General features: G+C 44.6%; 2 protein-coding genes across 5 annotated transcripts in view; one reads left to right on the top strand and one right to left on the bottom strand.

The window, feature by feature from the left end:
- LOC118384678 (netrin-1-like) overlaps window positions 1–1828 on the bottom strand; it is a 44169-nt gene extending 42341 nt beyond the window's left edge. The window contains exons 1-2 of the mRNA XM_035771410.2: window positions 1548–1828; window positions 180–1224 (exon numbers count right to left, since the gene is read on the bottom strand). Coding sequence (XP_035627303.2) covers window positions 180–1194 — 1015 coding nt within the window. The 5' untranslated portion in view covers window positions 1195–1224; window positions 1548–1828. The remainder of the gene's footprint in view (window positions 1–179; window positions 1225–1547) is intronic.
- A 1911-nt stretch (window positions 1829–3739) lies between these two features.
- On the top strand, window positions 3740–18277 carry LOC118384677 (phosphoinositide 3-kinase regulatory subunit 5-like). 4 transcript variants are annotated; one of them, XM_035771407.2, is made up of 18 exons: window positions 3740–3930; window positions 6530–6639; window positions 7729–7829; window positions 8011–8079; window positions 8224–8362; window positions 8705–8798; window positions 8929–9106; window positions 9383–9551; window positions 9774–9842; window positions 9972–10801; window positions 10986–11111; window positions 11218–11346; window positions 12385–12478; window positions 12658–12734; window positions 12820–12913; window positions 13112–13194; window positions 17243–17355; window positions 17472–18277. In XM_035771407.2, exons 1-18 carry the CDS (start codon window positions 3902–3904, stop codon window positions 17620–17622), a joined length of 2655 nt encoding a protein of 884 aa, XP_035627300.2. In that variant the 5' UTR covers window positions 3740–3901; the 3' UTR covers window positions 17623–18277. The 4 variants fall into 4 exon arrangements, with proteins under 4 accessions (XP_035627300.2, XP_035627297.2, XP_035627298.1 ...); XM_035771404.2 differs by having other exon boundaries at window positions 17240–17355; XM_035771405.2 differs by lacking the exon at window positions 3740–3930 and adding an exon at window positions 4321–4628 and having other exon boundaries at window positions 17240–17355.
- The last annotated feature ends 41 nt before the right edge of the window (window positions 18278–18318 follow it).

Below are 18318 nucleotides of genomic sequence, written 5' to 3'. Positions count from 1 at the left end.
GCGTAAAATGCGTTTTTCTAGGCATAATAAGAAACCTGCGCAATCACACAAAATACATCCGATCATTATGAGTCTTGCAATTTAGAAAGGACATTTAAATCTCTAAAAGAAATACGTTATAGCGCAAAGCACTTTGTTACAAGGGTAAATCGTTGACTTACCAACAATAGCTGACTTACCAACACATTCGTTTGCCTCTCTTGCGGTTGCGCGCTGCCAAGGACGGTCATAATGGAAAGGTTTGCACCTGTCACACTCCGGCCCCGCGGTGTTGTGCTTGCACTCGCATACCAGGTTTCCTTCCCTATCTTTTACGCACTTTGAAGCGTGGCCGTTGCACTTGCACCGCCCGCCAACCTGCAGGTCTGATACTGCGTAAAAGTAGGAATCTCTAGCCAGCTCCGAGTCGTCCTCGTTCTCATCCCCAAACGTGTGCAGTCGGCTGAACGCCACCTTGATGTCGGTGGCTGTCACCCAGTCCTGCAGCACGGGAGAGTTGTCGAAGTCGTGCGCCGAAGGTCTGCCATCCAAGGTGCTGAACGCAATGAGCCCACCTGTCAGCGGGTGCATGTCCGTGTGAGAGTCTGTGCAAATCGCCTCTTGTTCGTTCTGCTTGGTAATTGCCGCCTTATTCTGCTTGTTATACATCTTCTTACACTGGGTAGAATAGAATTGGAAAGGAACCCAGGATTTGCCATAGTCCATTGACTTGAAGATAGCCATAGATTCGGGTCGGGGTGAACAGAACTGCAAGCTCACATAGGTGACCTCAAATTTTTTACCCAAAGACAAAGTGAGCGTGACGTTCTGAGGATACTGGACATAGTTTTCTGACTGCCAGCAGGTGAGGTTATGAGGGTTGTTGAGATCAGTTAAATACGCGGGTGGATGAGTCTTCTTTGGGTCCCCTGCATCGCAGGTGTGGCAATCCCTAGTCCTCTCCTCACCCTTCTCGGTCACGACGCAATACCTTGAGGCCGGGGTTCCACAGGTGCAGGAGACGCGCACGTCCTTCCCGAAAGCAGAGTTCACGAAATCGGGGATGCACCTCCGGGGGTTGCCGTTCTCATCATAGCATGGGTCTGGAGGGGACGACTGGGCAGCAAACATACTCATCCCATAACCTCCAAGAGCCCCCTTAACCACCAGAGAAATGGCCACCGAGGTGACCCAAACCTCTGAAATCCTTATCATTGTAATCCGTGGTCTTTAGTGTCACTTGCGCTGAAATGTAGTCGTAGAAAAAGAGAGACATATTTAAGATGTTTGTTACATAGATTTAGAGGAACATTATCATATCATGCATTAAAAAATGAATAGCCTATAATATATATATGTATATAAATATATATATGTGACCCTCTATATATAAATGCTATTTAGACTACATCTGAAATTATCCATGGTGAAGACAAACAAGCAGAATACCATTCATACATGTTAATATTAAATCAATAGCCTATGTACATTTTTGTGTTTTGTTCTCCACACATAAACAGATGAAACACAAACAGTCATGCACATGTATGTGAATGAAATCATCTTACGAGACAAAGAAAACTCCACAGAGGACACTACCTCCGAATAACTGTTCAGCCTGGAAGAGAAGTGTTGTAAAACTTAAGAATATAGAGGGCAGCCTACTCTCTTTTTACGCACGAAATTCTACCGCTAGTTTGCCTTTTTTCTGTGTTTCTAGACATAAATTGGAAGGACCAGCTCGCTATTAGCTTCCCTGACTCTGTCTTCCACTCAGTCACACCTCTGTCTACCTCTGTCTCTTGTCTGTCCCATTCCCTTTCTGACGCTCTCACTGTTTGAACAGAGAAGTGAGACCCTGTTATCCAGCAGAGCTTGAGGTCATACGGAGATGCTCGCAGAGCTAAAAGAAAGAACAACGACATCCACTGGTGTGTAACAATAAATTATAAAACATACCTAAACTCAAATGTATTTGAAATATGTTTGTATTCAGCTTATTACATCATATTATTAAAACAACAATGATATTAGGAATTTGTTTCTTATTATTTAAATTATTCAAAGATCACACAGCTGGCAGGTCCAATTGCAGCGGCGGCAGGTACCCTAGTAAAGGTAGCCTGGTAAAAATCGTTGGACTAGTAACCGGAAGGTTGCAAGATCAAACACCCGATCTGACAAGGTAAAAATCTGTCATTCGGCCCCTGAACAAGGCAGTTAACCCACTGTTCCTAGTCCGTCACTGAAAATAAGAATTTGTTCTTTACTGACTTGCCTAATTAAATAAAGGTAAAATGACAAGTTTTAGACAACTTCAAGTGTTCTTCTCAAATTACCACGTGTGCCACAACAGGATAGCAGATGCAGGTATAACTGATAAATAATAATACCAAAACAAGTTTACATCGAATCTCACAAAAGTGCCAATACAACAGGTTTCATCTCAGCCTTAACCGTATTATTGAAGTACTTCTGTAGCATACTGTGGTGAAATGTAACGATAGAGGTCCCGCCAAACTTCAGTAAATTATACGCAAGCAGCGACATCGTGCTGTGGCGGGAAGTACTGTTACGATAAAGGAATTCATAGTAATCTATCCTTGAGACACTACTGCTGACTGTGTCCGCGTTTGTTGGCTACTCTGAAGCTCAGTAAACGCTTTATTGGCAAAATGGAAAAGAATGGGCCAAAAGCAAACCAATGTCACATCCCTTTAAATGTTCCACACATTTCCCATATTGAAAAAGTGTAATTTGTGTGGCATTTTTTTTCAGATACGTGGTCATGGCGGGAAGGAATACAACTTTGATCAAATACATTTTTTTGTAGCTAACCTTACCCTTTTCCTAACCTTAACATAATTATCCTAACCTGATACGTGAATTATCCTAACCTTATGCGTAAAATTCTCCTAGCCTGCCATGAGAAGTCAAATCTGGCAAAGCGGTAAACCATCTAGTTAAAACCCAGATATTGAGAGGAGCGAGATGCAAGACTTTACTCTCACACAGTCACACACAGCGCATGTACAAGGGTTCACTTCACGCTGCTCATAGCTTATTAGCCCAGGGCACCAAAACGCAGAGCAATTGAGCCTCGCACTTTAACACTCTTAGTTGTTGCGAAAATTGACACACTGCTGGTCATCACTAGTTACCACAGCCACAAAATTACAATTATGGCTAAAACATGTCCTCTACGGGACATCTATATCATGTCCTATACAATCGTATTTTAAACCTTACCGTTGCGTTAACCCTAACCACACTGCTGTTATACCTTACCCTAACCTTAAATTAAGACCAAAAAGCAAATGTTTGTTTTCATGAATTTTTAAGAGATAGACCATTTTGACTTTGTGGCTGTGCTATCTTGTGGACACCCACTATACTGTTACTTTTTTGCATCTACTTCATATCGCACAATCATTTCGCTACACTCGCATTAACATCTGCTAACCATGTGTATGTGACAAATACAATTTGATTTGATTTGATTTGATCGTGTCGCTGGGTCTAAATTTAAGGCTTCAAAGATGTTTTACAGTTTCAGTTGACCAGAAGTTGTTAATGTTATGCCATTTTTCAGATATTATAATCTGTCCGATACTTAGATAGAAGTAGGCCTACTTAATTACTTTGACAAGCTGTCAATCTCTTGACAATATGTTAAATGAGCTAAATTAATTTGAAATGCCCTGCCCTCATACCACCACAATGCCAACTACCTCCTCAACATGACTTTCATTCAGTTCCTGTTTAGCTACACATGCTCACTTGACTTTGCATTTGGATCATCTATTTTCGTTGGGCTGTGGCAGCACACACAGTGAAGGATGTGGTCACTGTATTCGTGTCCCTTCCACTGGTGAGCCACAGCTGGATGGAAAAAAATCGCTGGGATATAAAGCACTACTGAATGACACATACCCTTCAGGACAGCTGCAGGTAAGATTTAACAATCTTCACTCAGTGTCTGGTCTACTGCTTTGATGAAATGTCAACAGGTCCTTTCTCCTAGAATAATTTAGACATTGTGTAAGAACTTGATGGTGTATGTCTTGACTCAAGACTTGGGAAAGGAAAATAATTGAGACTCAAGTTTTGAGTTTAAGCTGTAGTTGAGTGTGTGTGCAGTGTTGCTACCCTCTGTACCCAACAATAACACTGATCTCACCTCTGGTGCAAACCAAGATCAGTCGCTTAGATTTCTTAGAAAATGGGCCCATTTTGCAGAGGTGTGAAATGTCTAAAACTTCCAAAAAACATTGCTGCAAAAGCAAAGTGTTGCTAAAGCCTTCGTTTCCTGTTCCTCTTTCAACATATCATCCACAGAATCTGTCAACAACAGTCTTAACCAAGTCACAAAATGATCGTTGTGGTGTTGCTTCATGTACTCCAACACACTCAGTTATTGTTGCTCCCAGTACAGTGTTGTTGTCCCTGTGTTATGTGGGAGTCCTCCGGCCGGCACCATGGATCACAGGAACAGTGTCACAGGGGGACACCTGCTTCCTCTGCTGAGGTTGGAATTCTAGCCAGTACAGTAATGTCAAGTAGAAAATTGTCAGTAGAAGGACCTTACGGAAGAGCTCAGATACTTTCAATGTGGCACCGTCAGAAGATGCCACCTTTCCAACAAGTAGGTTAGTCAAATTTCTGCCCAGCTAGAGCTGCCCCGGTCAACTGTAAGTGTTGTTATTGTGAAGTGGAAACGTCTAGGAGCAACAACGGCCCAGCAGCTAAGTGGTAAGCCACACAATCTCATAGAATGGGACCGTTGAGTGCCGAAGCCCGTAGCATGTAAAAATCGTCTGTCCTCGGTTGAAACACTCACTACTGAGTTCCAAACTGCCTCTAGAAGCAACGTGTTCGTCGGGAGCTACATGAAATGGGTTTCCATGGCCGAGCAGCCGCAAACAAGCTTAAGATCACCATGCGTAATGCCAAGCGTCGGCTGGAGTGGTGTAAAGCTCGCTGCCATTGGACTCTAGAGCAGTGGAAACGCGTTCTCTGGCGTTATGAATCATGCTTCACCATCTGGCAGTCCAACGGACTAATCTGGCTTGGCGGATGGCAGGAGAACGCTACCTGCCCTAATGCACAGTGCAAACTGTAACGTTTGGTGGAGGAGGAATAATGGTCTGGGGCTGTTTTTCTTGGTTCAGGCGAGGCCCCTTAGTTCCAGTGAAGGGAAATCTTAATACTACAGCATATAATTACATTCTAGATGATTCTTTGCTTCCAACTTGTGGCAACAGTTTGGGGAAGGCCCTTTCCTGTTTCAGCATGACATTTCCCCCATGCACAAAGTGAGGTCCATACAGAAATGGTTTGTCGAGATCGGTGTGGAAGAACTTGACTGGCCTGCACAGAGCCCTGACCTCAACCCCATCAAACACCTTTGGGATGAATTGAAATTCTGGCTGCGTGCCAGGCCTAATCGCCCAATATCAGTGCCTGGCCTCATTAATGCTCTTGTGGCTGAATTGAAGAAAGTTCCCGCAGCAATGTTCCAACGTCTAGTGGAAAGCCTTCGCAGAAGAGTGGAGGCTGTTATAGCAGCATAGGGGGACCAACTCTATATTAATGCCCATGATTTTGGAATGAGATGTTCGATGAGCAGGTGTCCACATACTTTTGGTCATGTAGCATACGTAAAAAGCTACCATCAAGTTCACACAACAGAACTGTAAATATGGTACGTGTGCACAGTGAGTAGAGCAATGTAATTGTATTATTCCATGTCATCACATTCCTGCCTTAAAGATACACTTCCGGGATCTTCAGCACAACAAATATGTAACATATTGCACAAATTGGATTTGTAACATATCACACAAATTGCTACATTTGTATAATACTGCATCATACAAATTGCACAATTCCTAACATCACACGAAATAGATGATGCCGTACACAATTGGATGACACTTTCAAAACTACTGGCTGAAATGATATAAAGTTTTAGAGTGATCTTGAACTGCCATTACATCTAAATATCTCCTAATCTCATGTAGGGTATGAACTTTACCCTCGGAGTGCTTCCTTAGTCACGTTCCAAGTAATCATAATAGGGAGGCTCTTTTCCTGTTTGTTCTGCCACAGGTGACTCTCAGTTTCCTATTGACATCTCAGTCCCTGTTGCATGGCAACAGTGGCAGGGCTGCCTTTGGACCCCAGCTGTACTTCACAATGACATCTTCCTGTCTGCACACATGAAGAAAGAGACCCTCCAGGTTAAATATAGGGCCCCATGGGGACCCAGGTCTGTGTGGGAGGTCACAGCAGCTTTACTCTGGGCCTAAGGCTCTTATTTAATATATGCCCAATCTGATCATCAGTCTGTGGATTAACAAAGAGCCAGGGGAGTTCACACTGCTGAAACATGGAAGTGTTCTTTTCTGATAGACTTCTCCATCACCATTTATTTATTACAGCTTTTAGCCATCCACAGATCAAACACTTGTGGTTGCAAGTAATTAAGTAATTAAGAAAAAAACGGCAATGTTGTTCAAATAATGAAAATCCTGTGATGTTTTTGCAGGAGATCTAAGATGGAGCACACCTCGTGTACAGAGGACCGTATCCACCACGCCCTGGACAGGTGCCTTTATGGCCTGGGCCACAACTCTCCCAACACACAGCCCTGGAACGGTAAGCCTCAGCACTTAGATTTACTGATCTAATGTTCTTTGAAAAGCATATCTCTTAAGAAGGAAGTTCAATCATCTCAAAATCCAAATGTAATATCCGGATATGATTAATCAGTGTGAAATTTCACCACTTTCGCATCTGAATGTTAATGAATGTGGTACATCGGTTATGCAGTCAATCATGTGTGTTTTCATTCATAAAAAATACTCCCATTGTTGTGAAACAGTGTTAAAATGTTGGGTCATCTAGTTTCGCCATGAGTCAAAGGGGAAATGAAAGAGGTGACACATGGGGGAGGAGGGGGTGAGGACATAGCTCACATGTCAAATAGGAAATAGAGATAATTTCCAGGGAATTTCTAGGGCCTAAATGACTCAAAAGAACAAATGGTATATAAAGCATCAGGCTGTAAGACTCCAGAGTGACAATCAAGCACAAGGGTGTGTGGTATATGGCCAAGGGCTGTTCTTACGTACAACACATTGCAGAGTGCCTGGATACTACAATATACCTGGTATATTGGCTATATACCACAAACCACAAACCCCCAAGGTGCCTTATTGCTATTATTATTTTTTAATGTTACCTTTATTTAACTAGGCAAGTCAGTTAAGAACAAATTCTTATTTTCAATGATGGCCAAGGAACAGTGGGTTAACTGCCTGTTCAGGGGCAGAACGACAGATGTGTGTACCTTGTCAGCTCAGGGGCAACCTCTCTTGCAACCTCTCGGTTACTAGTCCAACGCTCTAACCACTAGGCTACGCTGCCGCCCCAGCGGACAACGTAATTAGAACAGTAAAAATAAGTGTTTTGTCATACCCATGGTAAACGATCTCATATACCACGGCTGTCAGCCAATCAGCATTCAGGGCTGGAACCACCCAGTTTGTAATGCGATATAAGTACTTTACATTTGTCCACACCCACTTAAATAAACTCGTATTAAATATGGACTGTATGGACTGTAAATATGGACTGTATGGACTGTATATGGACTGGATTGTTTGGATTTGACCACCATTCCTACTGAAAGGGGAAGTAAGAAAGTATATTTGTCCTACATTGTGTGTTTGTCTGTGTGTTTAGCTGGCCTGTGCATAAACCGCTGGAGTTTAGAGGAACTAGTGAAGCGAGATCCACAAAACTTCATCATCCTACTGCAGCAGATTCTGAGGAAAACTAGGGAGGTATGGCTCTCCATGTAATGAACTGTTCAACATCTGTGTAATTTACTGTAGCTGTAATGTAACTGTAATGTAGCTGTAATGTAACTGTAATGGAGCAGTAATGTAACTGTAATGTAACTGTAATGTACCGTAGCTGTAATGGAGCTGTAATATAGCTGTAATGTAATTCTATATTCTGTAGGTTCTAGAGCAGTCCCAGGATGAGCTGGTGGTCCCACTGGCTCTCCTGTTCTCTTCTACTCTTCTGCAGGTGAGCCCAGATACAGTAGACCGCCACACCACAGAAACTCATCATCACCAACCATGACCAGAAACCCACGTGTGGACAGTCTCAGACCAGTCCAATGTAGCGTAGTTCTCCGATGATCCAGTAAATATCTCTCCTCTGTTTCAGACCCCTCACTTCTCCCCTGACTCTGGGGTGCTGCAGGATGCCTGTGAGGTGTTCCACTGTTTCCTGTCCTGGCCGGAGCCCTGCTGCAGTGCCAGCCGACACCTGCTCTCCCTCATCCAGCAGGAGGTCAGGGCACCAGGTATTGAACCCTTGACTCTATACAGCCTTCCTGTTGGTATGGGTCTCATCTCATCTGTCACTTGTCACTGTCCTGATTCATGTTCCATTTCCTTCCACATGGTGGCACTATTGTTTAAACCAGGGCTCTCCAACCCTACCTTCCTGTAGGTTTTCGCTCCAACCCTAATCTAGCACACCTGATTATAACAATTAGCTGGTTGATAAACTGAATCAGGCTCGTTAAAACTGGGGTTGGATCGAAAACCTACAGGAGGATAGTTCTCCAGGAACAGAGTTGGAGAGCCCTGGTTTAAACAATAAAATACAAACAAAACCAGCACTTATACTGTATTTCCACCAGGTATCTCATTTCAAAGACTATTGAGAGAAGAACAGGGCTTGACCACCACCACCACCACCACCACCACCACCACCACCAATCACTCCAAAACTATGTAAGGCAACACAGACCATCCGTGATTAAATCATTCAACATCGCCCCAACTTGAAACATTTAAACACAAACCACTGTTCTCCTCTTTGTTGTGTGTGTGTGATCATAACTTGTGTGTGTGACTGTATTAGGACGGTATTGTTAATGAGCCCAGGTGAGGATGTCCCTCCCGAGCTCCTGTCTGTCTCTGAGCAGCTGAGTGGTGTCTGTCACTCCCAGAGGGACACCTCCATCACCCTGATCAAACATGCCTTCCAGGCTGCCCTGGGGACCAAGTACCCCCTCCAGATACTGCATCATGCACTGCAGGTATGTCCTATTATATGTGATTCCTAAATGATGTGTTCACAGTTCAGTTACTTCACCTACTGTCACATAGGCATTTCTATATGATTATCTGTACTCATAAATTACATTTTTACATTCACCATTTTCTAGCTCCATAGTTTAACGTATTTTTGGTTGTTCATTTTGGATTTATGCATATATGCATTATGCATGGTGCACCAACACTACTGCAGATAATCTGTATCATACATATACTGCTAGCAAACAGGTTATACAATATCTGTATTTGTCAAACAGTCAAAAGGGGCAGAGGATCTGGAGCAGCTTGTGACTGCAGTAACAGAGGCCCTGGAGACAGCAGCCTCTACACAGGACCCAGACGCAGCCAGAGAGAGTCTATTGCAGAGCCTAAAGGGGCTGGTGGAGAGCATTGGCATACCCCCTCCAGACTGCCATACAAGCCCTGGTGAGAGAACTTTACGACATGCTTCATCATAATCTCACCATCTGAGGTGTTCCTGGAACAGATAAGCTGGTCTACTTTGGGCAAACAGGACGGACTGGAGATGATTAGAGATAGACAGATGAGGAAGTGAAATGAGTAATGACTCTGAGAAACTCACAGTGTCACATACAATGCTTGATCATACTTGATCTGATTAGTCTTGGATCTTTCTCTTATTATTAGGAAATGTCCATACACTGACGCTGCCCTTAGCCAAATGTCACATGTACTCCTGGGATAAGGACAACTTCGGTAATGAGCTTTTTTCCCATTGCTTCTTTCTCCATATTCAAGACAGTATATTTCAACACCATACTGTAAAATCTGTATAGCCTTTGTGTCTGTGGACTGTTAATGATGTAATTCTGTGTATTCGTTCAGACATTTTAAATGACCTTCTTCAGAGTGAGCTGGACCAGCTCCCAGTCTTTAACCTTCCCACAGACAAGGGAGAGGAGGATGATGAAGATGAGGAAACAGAGGAGGAAACAACAAAGAACCGATACACAGACCACCGGATCTCCACTGTGTCCATCTGCTCCAAAGACTCTATGTTCTCCAGCTACTCCCTGTCCTCCAGCTTGTCTGTGCCCTCCACCCTGTCTGAGTCTTCTGGGGTGGACAGTGACTTCAGCGAGGACTTGGAGACAGATGACGGTCAACCAGAGACCAGGACGAGACCAAAGTCAAAAGTCCACCTCAGCCAGCGTTTCTCCATGCTCTTCAAGTCCCAACGCAGCTCCTCCCTCTGCCGACGCGCACAGAGCATGGGCTCCCGTGGTGATGTCATTAGAGACGGCCCATCTGGGGCGCTGTTCAAGCGCTCCAAGTCATTGCCTAGACAGGTCCGCCTTCCCCGCCAGCCCCGCAGTTCAGGGGTGCCTGCCCCCACCTCAGATGGACCGTTTCCCCAGAGTCACCACGTGTGTGTCCGGAAGAGGCCCATTCTGAGTTGTGAGGAGGGGGATGGGGTGGAGATGTCCACCCTGGTCAGGGTGGTAGTGTTTGGGGGGGACCGGGAGGCAGGGAGGCTGGCCAGGGCCTACACTGACCTACAGCAGAGGGAGAGCAGGTGTCCTCGCCTCACTAGGGCCTACAGGCTGCAGTTCTACTTTGTCCCTGTGAAGAGAGGGAACCTGGGAGGTCCAGGAGGAGTGTCCATAGTGCCTGAGGGGCACCTAGGGAGTCTACTGAAATGCCCAACATCTACGGTGAGAATACCCAGCTTCTTGATTCTTCCAGAAGAGGACAAGAGCATTATCTACAGCTGACTTCATAGTTGTGTACAGAAGACTAAAACATTATGACGTGCCATTAGATATGACAATGAGAGCTTATAATCTCTTCCTAACCCTAACATTGTACAACTTATCTTATCTTGGCTGTCACATCCAGAAGTCAAATGCAGTTATACTTGAGGACAGCACCACTGACATCGCCCAGTTGATAGGCATGACTGACCCCTGGTACAAACAGAGCGTGCTTAGTCTCCTCAGCCTGTCCTCTGATGTCCTGTGCCAGGTACCACAATTACAACTTCACCTGGGTTCCTTTTCAAACAGACCATCATGTGCCCTTTAATTATCCTAACTGGGGATTGTATTTCTACATGAATGTAATTTCCCAGACAACTTCTAAAGTGGATTGTGACTCAGATAGCAGCTCCTCTGAGCGCGTTCTCCTCCTGGCAGACCTGGTGCTGTATTACTGTCGAAATGCAGCACAGCCTGTTCTGTTACAACTCTACCAGGCTGAGGTGAGCCCGGTCCTACTTTAAGGAATACATACAGTACCAGTCAAACGTTTGGACACACCTACTCATCCAACGGGTTTTCTTGATTTTTACTATTTTCTACATTGTAGAATAATAGTGAAGACATCGAAACTATGAAATAACACATATGGAGTCATGTAGTAACGAAAAAAGTGTTAAACAAATCTACAAATTTTTTATATTTGAGATTCTTCAAAATAGCCACCCTTTGCCTTAATGACAGCCTTGCACGCTCTTGGCATTCTCTCAATCAGCTTCATTAGGTAGTCACCTGGAATACTTTTCAATTAACAGGTGTGCCTATTTAAAACTTAATTTGTGGAATTACTTTCCTTAATGTGTTTGAGCCAATCAGTTGTGTCGTGACAAGGTAGGGGTGGTATACAGAAGATAGCCCTATTTGTTAAAATACCAAGCCCATATTATGGCAAGAGCTGAAGGTCAGTCATTGCAGAAAATTTCAAGAACTTTGAAAGTTTCTTCAAGAGCAGTCGCAAAAACCATCAAGTGCTATGATGAAACTGGCTCTCATGAGAACCACCACAGGAAAGGAAGACCCAGAGTTACCATCGGTTTTGTGCGTGATTGTTTTAAGTATGTTCGGTCCGTTATTGTGGGCTCGGTATTACGACATGTTATTGGAATATTTGAGTAAAGTTACTTGTGTTACTCATCTCTGCTGTCCTGCGCCTGACTCCTCTGCACCAGCTACACCCAGACCATTACATTTTGGTTACTACATGATTCCATATGTGTTATTTCATAGTTTTGATGTCTTCACTATTATTCTACAATGTATGAAATAGCAAAAATAAAGAAAAACCCTTGAATGAGTAGGTGTGTCCAAACTTTTGACTGGTACTGTATTTCAAAACTGTATTCAGATTGTAGGATACAAGGACATTCTATACAGGCATATCTGTCTACACCAGTAAATGGATGATTGAGTCCACATGACTGATGTTTTTCACACAAACACGTGCATGCCATTCAAAGTACTTTCAATTATGTGTAACATAGCTGACTCTGGCTGGGGGAGAGAAGAGAAGAGAGGTGTTCATCCATTCCTTGGAGCTTGGACACACAGCAGGGACACGAGCCGTTAAGGCCATGGGTGAGTTTGCCCACCTCGAACACGCACGCATAGGCACACTTATGCATGCACTTGCACAAAAACACACACACCACTCGCAAAGGTTATTTAACAAAACATGCCTGTGTTTTATCCTAGAATCTATATGTGTGTCTGCCCTTCTACTGTAATATCTAGTCATGACTGCCTCTGTGTTACAGGTGCAGCTAGCAAAAGGTTTGGGATTGATGGAGATCGTGAGGCCCTGCCATTAGCACTATATATTGTTTATAACAAGGTATTATTTAGCACTTTTTCAAAAACACAATTACAAAATTACTTGAGAGACATTATTTTCCAACCCTTCCATCATTCTATTTTAGGTTTTTGTAAGTGGGAGGAGTCAAAGGACAGAAACAGACATGGTTTGCACCTCAATAAACTTGAGGAAAGCCTGCAAGAGACCTCAGCAGCTAGGTATGTGGCTTACCGCAAGCTTTGAAGAAGATGAATTGAGAAAGATGAATACAAAAATAGATGTAATATTTTACACATATTTAGTCATATTTTTCTCTTGACATAACTCCCATGAAATGTTATTTTAATCTTGTTAGTTTCTGTGCAGTTGTTAGAAAATATGACATGAACTACTCAAGATAATGTGTTTGTATCTAGATTCTAAAATGGAGAGTCTTCACTTGACAATGACAGAGGTGTTGAAGATACAGAGCTCCAAATCCAAGAAAAACTACAATCAGGTGAAATAGAGACACATTGCTTGACACCTGGGCAGAAGAGACATAAGCAACCGCTTAGGGCCCCGCGGCCGCCTGGGGGCCCCCAACCCACAAAAACAATATATAAATATTGTATATAAATATATATATATAATATATATATAAATATAATATAACCAAATAGGGCTATCTTCTATATATATATACAGTACCAGTCAAACGTTTGGACACACCTACTCATTCAAGGGTTTTTCTTTGTGTTTACTATTTTCTACATTGTAGAATAATAATGAAGACATCAAAACTATGAAATAACACATTAAATCATGTAGTAACCAAAAAAGTGTTAAACAAATCAAAATATATTTCATAATGGTAAAATACCAAGTCCATATTATGGCAAGAACAGCTCAAACAAGCGAAAAGAAACTACAGTCCATCATTACTTTAAGACATGAAGGTTAGTCAATGCGGAACATTTCAAGAATTTTAAACGTTTCTTAAAGTGCAGTCGCAAAAACCATCAAGTGCTATGATGAAACTGTCTCTCATGAGGACCGCCACAGGAAAGGAAGACCCAGAGTTACCTCTGCTGCAGAGGATAAGTTCATTAGAGTTACCAGCCACAGAAAATGCAGCCCAGATAAATGCTTCAAAGAGTTCAGGTAACAGAAACATCTCTCTGAAACTGTTCAGAGGAGACTGTGTGAATCAGGCCTTTGTGGTCAAATTACTGCAAAGACACTACTACTAAAGGACACCAATAATAAGAAGAGACTTGCTTTGGGCCAAGAAACACGAGCAAAGAACATTAGACTGATGGAAATCTGTCCTTTGGTCCAACCACCATGTCTTTGTAAGACGCAGAGTAGGTGAACGGATCATTTCTGCATGTTTGGTTCCCACCGTGAAGCATGGAGGAGGAGGGGGTGCTTTGCTGGTGACACCTTCAATGATTTATTTAAAATTCAAGACACACTTAACCAGCATGGCTACCACAGCATTCGGCAGCGATACGCCATCCCATCTGGTTTGTGCTTAGTCCCACTATCATTTGTTTTTCAACAGGACAATGACCCAACACACCTTCAGGCTGTTTTAGTGTCACGCCCTGACCATAGAGGGCTGTTCATTCTCTATGGTGGTTGGGGCATGACAGTGACTAGGGTGGGTTATCTAGGGGAATTATAATTCTATGTTGGCCTGATATGGTTCCCAATCAGAGGCAGCTGATTATCGTTGGCTCTGATTGGGGATCATATTTAGGTAGCCATTTCCTCCATTATGTTTGTGGGATCTTGTGTTTGTGTAGCTGCCTGTGAGCAGCCCAGAACGTCATGTTTCATTTGTGCTTGTTTGTTTTTGTTTGGTGAGTTTCGATTTATTAAAATATGTGGAACTCTACGCACGCTGCGCCTTGGTCCATTCATTAGGACGAACGTGACAGAAGATCGAACCACCAAAGTACCAAGCAGCATGGCCAGCATAGTCGTTGATCCTCCTTCGCTGCCTCCGTCTGCTTCCATGGCAGGGTCTTGTCCCCTGAGAAAAGGGAGTGGAGGACATCATGGACATTGGGAGGAGGTTATGGCAGGGGACAAGACCCTGCCATGGAAGCAGACGGAGGCAGCGAAGGAGGATCAACGACGACTCCGGGGTTCACAACCAAGACGCAAGCATGAGAGGCAACCATGTTATGCTGTGATATGCACTGTGTCTCCAGTGCGCATCCACAGCCCGGTGCGCTCAGTGCCAGCTCTCTGCACTTGCCGAGCATCCAGCCAGGACAGGTTGTGCCGGCTCAGCACTCCTGGTCTCCAGTACGCCTCCTCGGACCAGGATATCCTGCGCCGGCTCTGCCTTCACAGCCCAGTGCGTCCTGTGCCAGCGCCCCGCACTTGCCAGGCTAAAGTGAGCATCCAGCCAGGACAGGTTGTGCCAGCTCTACGCTCTAGACCTAGACAGTGCGCCTCCACAATCCAGTACGTCCTGTGCCTCCTCCCCGCACTCGCCCTGAGGTGCGTGTCATCAGCCCGGTGCCACCTGTACCGGTCCCACGCATCAGGCCTCCAGTGCGGCTCCACAGTCCAGAGCTTCCAGCGACAGTTCCCAGTTCAGAGCTTCCGGCGACAGGTCCCAGTCCAGAGCTTTCGGCGACAAGTCCCAGTCCAGAGCGTACGGCGACGTTTCACAGTCTGGAACCTCCTGAGACGGTCCGCGGTCCGGAGAGTTTTCTCTTAGTACTGTTTATCAGTCACTAACAGTCACTCAATCGTCTAGCCAGCAACTTGTAGTAATCATTGTCGAATTCCGACACTTTACCCATTGGCCACATTGATATTGTTAGTCACTCTGACTCAGATATCATATTAACATGGCATAATTACATTTACATTACATTTAAGTCATTTAGCAGACGCTCTTATCCAGAGCGACTTACAAATTGGTGCATTCACCTTATGACATCCAGTGGAACAGCCACTTTACAATAGTGCATCTAAATCTTTTAAGGGGGTGAGAAGGATTACTTTATCCTATCCTAGGTATTCCTTAAAGAGGTGGGGTTTCAGGTGTCTCCGGAAGGTGGTGATTGACTCCGCTGTCCTGGCGTCGTGAGGGAGTGTGTTCCACCATTGGGGAGCCAGAGCAGCGAACAGTTTTGACTGGGCTGAGCGGGAACTGTACTTCCTCAGTGGTAGGGAGGCGAGCAGGCCAGAGGTGGATGAACGCAGTGCCCTTGTTTGGGTGTAGGGCCTGATCAGAGCCTGGAGGTACTGAGGTGCCGTTCCCCTCATAGCTCCAGGCAAGCACCATGGTCTTGTAGCGGAGAGCTTCAACTGGAAGCCAGTGGAGAGAGCGGAGGAGCGGGGTGACGTGAGAGAACTTGGGAAGGTTGAACACCAGACGGGCTGCGGCGTTCTGGATGAGTTGTAGGGGTTTAATGGCACAGGCAGGGAGCCCAGCCAACAGCGAGTTGCAGTTCAGACGGGAGATGACAAGTGCCTGGATTAGGACCTGCGCCGCTTCCTGTGTGAGGCAGGGTCGTACTCTGCGGATGTTGTAGAGCATGAACCTACAGGAACGGGCCACCGCCTTGATGTTAGTTGAGAACGACAGGGTGTTGTCCAGGATCACGCCAAGGTTCTTAGCGCTCTGGGAGGAGGACACAATGGAGTTGTCAACCGTGATGGCGAGATCATGGAGCGGGCAGTCCTTCCCCGGGAGGAAGAGCAGCTCCGTCTTGCCGAGGTTCAGCTTGAGGTGGTGATCCATCATCCACACTGATATGTCTGCCAGACATGCAGAGATGCTATTCGCCACCTGGTCATCAGAAGGGGAAAGGAAGATTAATTGTGTTCGTCTGCATAGCAATGATAGGAGAGACCATGTGAGGTTATGACAGAGCCAAGTGACTTGGTGTATAGCGAGAATAGGAGAGGGCCTAGAACAGAGCCCTGGGGGACACCAGTGGTGAGAGCGCGTGGTGAGGAGACAGATTCTCGCCACGCCACCTGGTAGGAGCGACCTGTCAGGTAGGACGCAATCCAAGCGTGGGCCGCGCCGGAGATGCCCAACTCGGAGAGGGTGGAGAGGAGGATCTGATGGTTCACAGTATCGAAGGCAGCCGATAGGTCTAGAAGGATGAGAGCAGAGGAGAGAGAGTTAGCTTTAGCAGTGCGGAGCGCCTCCGTGATACAGAGAAGAGCAGTCTCAGTTGAATGACTAGTCTTGAAACCTGACTGATTTGACTGACTGATAATTCATGGCAAGATGTGTAGAAATGCAGGAAATTCGCTTTAAGAAAATTACAAAAATGTTTCCCCATCCTATGGGGAAATGTGCAGAATTACAGGAAATTAGATCTAAAACTGGCAATTTTTCTCTCCACCACATGGCACAATTTGTAGAATTGTATGAAATGACAGATAGGATCTTAATTTGATGACTTGTTTGTTGCAGAGAATTGTCCAAACAGCACAGTTCATGGAAATTGTCATGAACAGTCATGTGTAGTGGCTTACCTTGACTAACTCGTGTCCCTTGCATCCTTGACCTCTCCCCTCAGCAGATCTCCAGGTCAGAGGTGAAGGTGGACAAGGTCCAGGTGAGTGGTGGCAGTGGGATCACCTTCCCTGTGTGTCTGGACCAGGATGAGAAGAAGATCATCCAAAGCGTCATCAGGTACTGTATCAATTAAACCAACCACAGGCCTGATCATGTGCAGCCAATATACAGTATATTACAGAATGAATTTACATGGCATGTTGCTGACCCAATAATTATTCTGTTGTGTGTAGGTGTGAGGTGTCGTTGTGCTGTAAACCAGGCAGCGGTTCTGACTGGAGGTCTCACAGGAGCCAGCCTGGTCAGGTCCAGCCACTACACCCCTCCTTCTGCTCCCTGCTCTGCCTGCCCATCACCTCCTTCTGTGGCTCTCAACCGTCATAAACCACTGGACTAGGCTACAACGTTCCTCTCCTAAACCACTCAGACATGAACACCCACATGATGTTCTGATAATAATGTTTTCCATTTAGCATGAAGCTTTTATCCAAAGCAACATACAGTCATGTGTACATACATTTTATGTATGGTCCCTGGAATCAAACCCACTACCCTGGTGTTACAAGTGCCATGCTCTACCAACTGAGCTACAGAGGAAGTTGTATTATTTTGCACATCTGGTGTTCTGTGTACTGTAATAGTCAACTCAGTCAAAAATATTTTGGCTGCATGATCGTTTATCCTGTTTTATTTTTTGACAACCTTGAGTGGATGCCTTGTGATGCATTGTACTTGTGTGAGGATGTCTAGACTAGACAAAGGGGATTTTACTGTTGTGGTGCTGTGAGAAAATGTGTTTCACTCAAGATATTGTACAGTCCCCATAGGCTTCCATGTGCATTGCTAGCAGTGCACTGTACATTTTTTTGTCATTCTTATCATGCCTGAATATTCATTCATTGAAATGTTCTCTATGCTATGTCAACATTTCAGTTTTCAACTATGAATGACCCTGAGGACTCCTCAGTTCTCATTGACAAGTGTATAACATGAATAAATACATATATTTATTGAAATAAAGAAAACATATTTAACAGGATTCCACACTGTTGAATTTATTTCAGCTAAGCAATAATATAA

Source organism: Oncorhynchus keta, chromosome 5, assembly GCF_023373465.1.
Source record: "Oncorhynchus keta strain PuntledgeMale-10-30-2019 chromosome 5, Oket_V2, whole genome shotgun sequence".
NCBI classification, from domain to species: Eukaryota; Metazoa; Chordata; class Actinopteri; order Salmoniformes; family Salmonidae; genus Oncorhynchus; species Oncorhynchus keta.
This window is presented reverse-complemented; position numbering and strand designations above follow the sequence as displayed.